This window comes from Diospyros lotus, chromosome 15 (assembly GCF_014633365.1).
Source record: "Diospyros lotus cultivar Yz01 chromosome 15, ASM1463336v1, whole genome shotgun sequence".
NCBI classification, from domain to species: domain Eukaryota; kingdom Viridiplantae; phylum Streptophyta; class Magnoliopsida; order Ericales; family Ebenaceae; genus Diospyros; species Diospyros lotus.
Genome location: NC_068352.1, coordinates 4549194 through 4554390, shown reverse-complemented (window position 1 = coordinate 4554390; position 5197 = coordinate 4549194). Strand labels below are relative to the sequence as shown.

The following is a 5197-nucleotide window of genomic DNA, read 5'->3' as shown; positions in this document are numbered from 1 at the left end:
ATCATGATCACGGACTATCATCTCTAAAATAACATTACACAACATGATATAGACTTACATTATATATCCATAATCACAAAGAGAAGAAAGATGACATGCATGGTTCTGTACATATTAACATGATATAGCTTATTTAAGGATTGCTTGATCTCTTCTTCCAATCTTATTTCATTTCAAAAGTTGCAAAAACTAAGTCAATTTAATGTTAATCAAATATTAAAAATAAATAATTAAATATATATAACATATAGTCATACATCTATCAATATAAATTGTAATTAATTTATTAACAGATTTTCTACCCGTTAGCATAGATTTTTGGTTATATCGAGAGAAGACTCTTTTTTGTTAGAAAATGGACTTGTACCATAATTTTTCTCGATTAGTAAATGGTGTTATTTTTTTTTGCAATACCTCTCAATTATTTTAAATAAAAAAAAGGAGAGAATCGCCCTTAGAACACAGATCGAACGGTCGAATGAGTAATATGTCAGTGTTAATTCGGTAGGTTGCGAGTTCGATTCTTGCCCTACGCAAGAGTCAAAAGCCCAGCCTACAATTTATCTTCTTAAAGGAACGAACACTAGGAACTGCACAAGAACCGTTGTTCAAAGGAAAAGAAGAGATAATGTAGTGATTTATTTAATATTTAATATTTACTATTTTATATAAATATAAGTAAAACCAACGATAAGATCAAGCTTTGTTTAGAAAACTAGGAAACTAGTGCGCTCTACTTTTAAGACGGAGATTGGACCAAAGTGAGGCATTTCTTCCTCCAAACGGTAAGGCTTACTTTATATCAAATATAATATTATTGAGATTTTACATTAGATAATTACAAAAATTTAATTTAAATTCGTCATAATATTTAATTTCATGTCACCCTATTGGTTCAAGGAGTATGTTTTCTATGTCTAATATTAGGAGAGTGTAGACTTAATGCACTAACGGAATAACATTATAGTTCATGTGTTGATTGATCTAATACTATACTACTACTGCTACTGTCGGCTATTAATGGTGGTTTGTCGTCGTTGTTGTCTTCTCCATTGGAGTTGTCACTCGGGATGCCTATGATGGGCAACTTTTTCGACTCTCAAATAGGGAAAAATAAAACATGATAGACACTTGCTAGTTTTAATAGACCCACGAACAAGAGACTTCATGTACAAATTAACTCAACTTTATCAACTCAAGCATTTCATATCTTCCATATAGACTTATTCATCCAAATTAAAACGGGTAAATAAACATCTAAATGCACGGTTTGTACGTATCATATTTGGAAACCCTATATCATCATCACTATCATCTCTAAAATAACTTTACACAACATCATATAAAGTTATATTATATATCCATAATCACAAAGGAAAAAGGATAACAGGCATTGTTATGTAAATATCATATTTGGAAACCCCTATATCATCATCATCATTATTTATGTATGGCATTCTCCAGCTTTTAAATAGACTTTTCACATCATCATCTAGACTTGTTTACATATAATTACAAAGGTATATATATGTCATATTTAGAAACCCACATCGTCATCATCATCGTCTGCTGCACATGATGAAGCCCTTCTATTTGGCAACCCATCCAAGAGGCAAAGAGAACGCTGTTATTCCCACACAGAGAGCCCATTGTTTGAGATCCAGCCTTGCCATATGAGCGAGAACAGCCATAATCTCCATGAATGCTATTTGCAGAATAACAATGGCCGCAACGAGGACCCAAAACACGTTATTCTCCTTTCTTCCATATTGGATTCCTCTAGCATTGATCAACACAATGACCTGGAAGCCCACGTAACAGTTGAAGATCATGGCTTCTAAGACCTTTTGATTTGTGCCTAGAATCCATTTCCCCTTGAAGTAAAGGACCAATACAACAACGACTTGGTAGCAAGCTTGAACAACTATGTTTCTCCACACCCTCTTGCTTAAATATTGAAATCCCTTTTCACCAAATTTTGGTGGGTCCAGTGCAATCTCTGTAATTGGTGGTGGCTGTGCGAGAGCCAACGCACCAAAAATGTCCATAATTAGGTTAACCCACAAGAGCTCCAAAAGCCCAATTGGCTCCCGCATGTTGGAAAGTAGAGGAATGTAGTTTATGGTGAAGGCAGAAATGTTGAGAGTGAGCTGCAACTGCACAAACTTTTGGATGTTGTTGCAGACACACCTTCCAAACCTTAAAATGGGGAAGATATTATTGACAGATTTCTGGCCCATTATGATGACATCCGAGGCCTCCTTGGCCAATTCTCCAGCATTTTCACCCACTGAAAACCCTAAATCTGCTTCTTCTAGCACTGGAGAGTCCCTCGAAGAGGCTCCAGCGACAGCAACGACTTGGCCTTTCTTCTTCAGGCGCTGCAACAACAGCAGCTTATCGGACGGGGAGGAGCAGGCCACTACACGGATCCGATCTGCCATCTTTAATTGGTCTTTTTTGGAGAGGTTTCGAAATTCTGATGCTTTATCGATCACTATTCCGTCTTCCATGGCAATTCCAGAGTTGTTGTCCATGAAAGTTGCAGTGTTCAGATCATCATCTACAACTAGCTTGATATCTATGCCATATTCTTTACGTGCTTCAATATTTAAGTTCACTAAATCGCTGGTTTTTCCCAAGAGAACGGTGGTGATCAAGCCCAATGTTGCGAAAGCTGCATGTTTTTGAACTTTGGCTTGATACAGCTCCATTAATTTCCTAGCTGCATAAGCTAGAGAGAGAGAGATTCCAAAAGGTAACCCATCTCTCGAGGAAAAGATCAATAAGCAAATCATTGCAACCAAGCGATAAAACCTGAACCCTTGCTTCATCATTAGTTTTGTGAACTCCTCCATTATCTCCTCGACTGTGTCCTTCACACCTGTGGGATCGAGAATGTGATCTTTATCGCATTGGAAAGATCCCCAAACGAAGCATTTCACTGCTTGCACTGCGAGATCAAGAAGTAAGGCAATCAACCAGACCCCTTCCAAGCGAGAGTTCATCTTCGCAATGGAAATCTCCAGTTTGGATGGCTCGTTTTGGTGGCGAAAACTCACTGATTTTGTCAGCTTGCTCTTCTCTGTGTTCTTCCCAACTGATGTCACCAGCATCCGGCAGTTCCCTTCCACCACCTTGAAACGATAAATAAAATAAATTAGTCATGACCTCAAAATCAGAAAATTATCTGCTTCGAAATAAATATGATCTTATGGCTGTGAATACTGAGTGTGTGGCACTTTTTGATTTAACAATTCTGTTATTGTTACACACTTTTGCACCCGCGAACACAGAGGGCTGATTCCGGTACCCATCACACCGATCATCATCCAGCTTTAAAGAATCGCGGGGGTTGATCAGCAGCCCGTCGGCTGGGACACAATCGCCGGGCTCCAGACAAATTACATCACCAACTACCACTTGAGGAACTGGTTGCCGATGAACTTCCCCACTTCTCAAAATCATCACAGTTTTTGTCGCTTTCCTATGCAACCTCCTCATCCTTCTAGATTTCGCAAATCTGAAAATGGCTCCAAAGTTGACCGCTATGAATATGGGAAGAAGTACGATGGCCCCATCAAGAACCCCTTCTCGAAGCCCACTCCTTTTGATCCCAATCACAGTAGAGAGCGTTGCACAGCACAGCAAGAGGATAATTGGTGAATCTTTGAGAGCTTCGAGAATGAATTGGTGGAATCCTTTGGCGTCGACAAGAGAAGGCCGATATTCCAAAGTGTTGGATCCGAATGCTAGGGTTCTTCGGATGAGGTCTGCACAGGTTCCAGATATTCCAGAATCAGTGTTGGTGTCTAAAGCAGCAACAATTTCAGTGATGTTGTTGGCTTGAACCAGTTCCTCCAGTCTTTGTGGGCTTATTGTGAAGGAATTGGAGCCATCTTCCATTGTTTGAGCAACTCGGGATTGGCTAAACTTGGGCCCAAGAACAGGACATGAGTGGATTGAAGATAATGGAGCGGCCATGAAATGGGAAAGTGAGAGACGATTGGCTTGGCTAGGTTTTTGAAGAAGATCCAGTTAAGTAAGAACCAACTACCGATACTTAAAAGGATAAAAATTTATTAAACAATTTTTAACTTTAAGTAAACATAACCCAACTACTTACAATGTAAAAGGCAAAAGATTTGGGCGAAAAAATAATAATAATTTATAGAAACAATGTGTATTCTTGATGATGCCCTAGAAACAATGTGTATTCTTGATGATGCCATCTACGTAAAGGAAGAATCCTAGGGTGTATTAGTGTTTATAAAATAATTACTATTAATTGATGATGCCCATTGTCATTGTCGTGACTCAAATTAAATTTCCTTCCAAAATCATTGCTAATTGACCGAAAATCATTCCAAAGATATCCGACTTTCATCATGACTCTCCAAGTCATGTACTTAGACTTGGAGAGTCAGTGAAGGCGGATGAGCTGCCCAATTGTTAATGAACGGCCAAATCACCATCTTCGAGGATACGCATATAGCATAGTAGAATATAGAGAGGAATAATAGCTGATATTTATTAATGCCATTGTTGAAATTATAATTTTATTTTTTTAGCAAAATATATAGTGACTCATTCGAATTTTTTTTAAGAGTTGAAATATAAAAGCAAACATTTAAACTAGATTGAGTTTCAAAAAAAAAAAAAAAGAGAGAGATTGAATTGATTAATGAATTGGTCAAAGTTATGTTTTTTTCCTTTTTAAGTTACTTCTCAAATTTTAATTGGATAAACGAATACGAAGTGTAACACCAAAAGTTTCTTTAAATTTTAAAAAAAAATTATCTTGTGATAATTTACTTGCATAAATTAAATATGACCTTGGACAAATTTTAATTGATGTCAATGCTATCAAGACCTGAAAAATAATTTTGACTTAATAAATTAAGTGGGATGATAGTAAAATTTAAGTAAATTAGTAGATATTTAAATATATGAATGCATGCATATATATATTGCTGTTCATACTCATAGTGGGCATCTTCGGGGAAGAAGCCCAAATCAATTAATTAAAGAATAAAAAATTGTAGCCGAGGTGGAGGAGAAACGTAATGTTGTCTTGTTGAAGGAATCGTCACCTTCAGCATGTCATGCTCATGCATCTATCCATCACTCAATTCATAAGGGAAAACTCGAGTTTTAGTGGAGCGGGCCAATGCAGGAGCGCCACTTCTCCTGTGTC

General features: G+C 37.3%; 1 protein-coding gene across 1 annotated transcript; it reads right to left on the bottom strand.

The window, feature by feature from the left end:
• Window positions 1-1589: 1589 nt before the first annotated feature.
• On the bottom strand, window positions 1590-3906 carry LOC127792323 (putative calcium-transporting ATPase 13, plasma membrane-type). Its single transcript, XM_052322784.1, has 2 exons — window positions 3277-3906; window positions 1590-3137 (listed from the first exon to the last, which is right to left on the bottom strand). Exons 1-2 carry the CDS (start codon window positions 3904-3906, stop codon window positions 1590-1592), a joined length of 2178 nt encoding a protein of 725 aa, XP_052178744.1.
• Between the last annotated feature and the right edge of the window lie 1291 nt (window positions 3907-5197).

Excerpts from the sequence above, each read along its gene's own strand:
- LOC127792323 (XM_052322784.1), bottom strand. The coding sequence starts at position 3,906 with ATGGAAGATGGCTCCAATTCCTTCACAATAAGCCCACAAAGACTGGAG. Across the intron at positions 3,138-3,276 it reads CTGTGTTCGCGGGTGCAAAA|GTGGTGGAAGGGAACTGCCG; the intron begins GTGTGTAACAAT and ends TATCGTTTCAAG.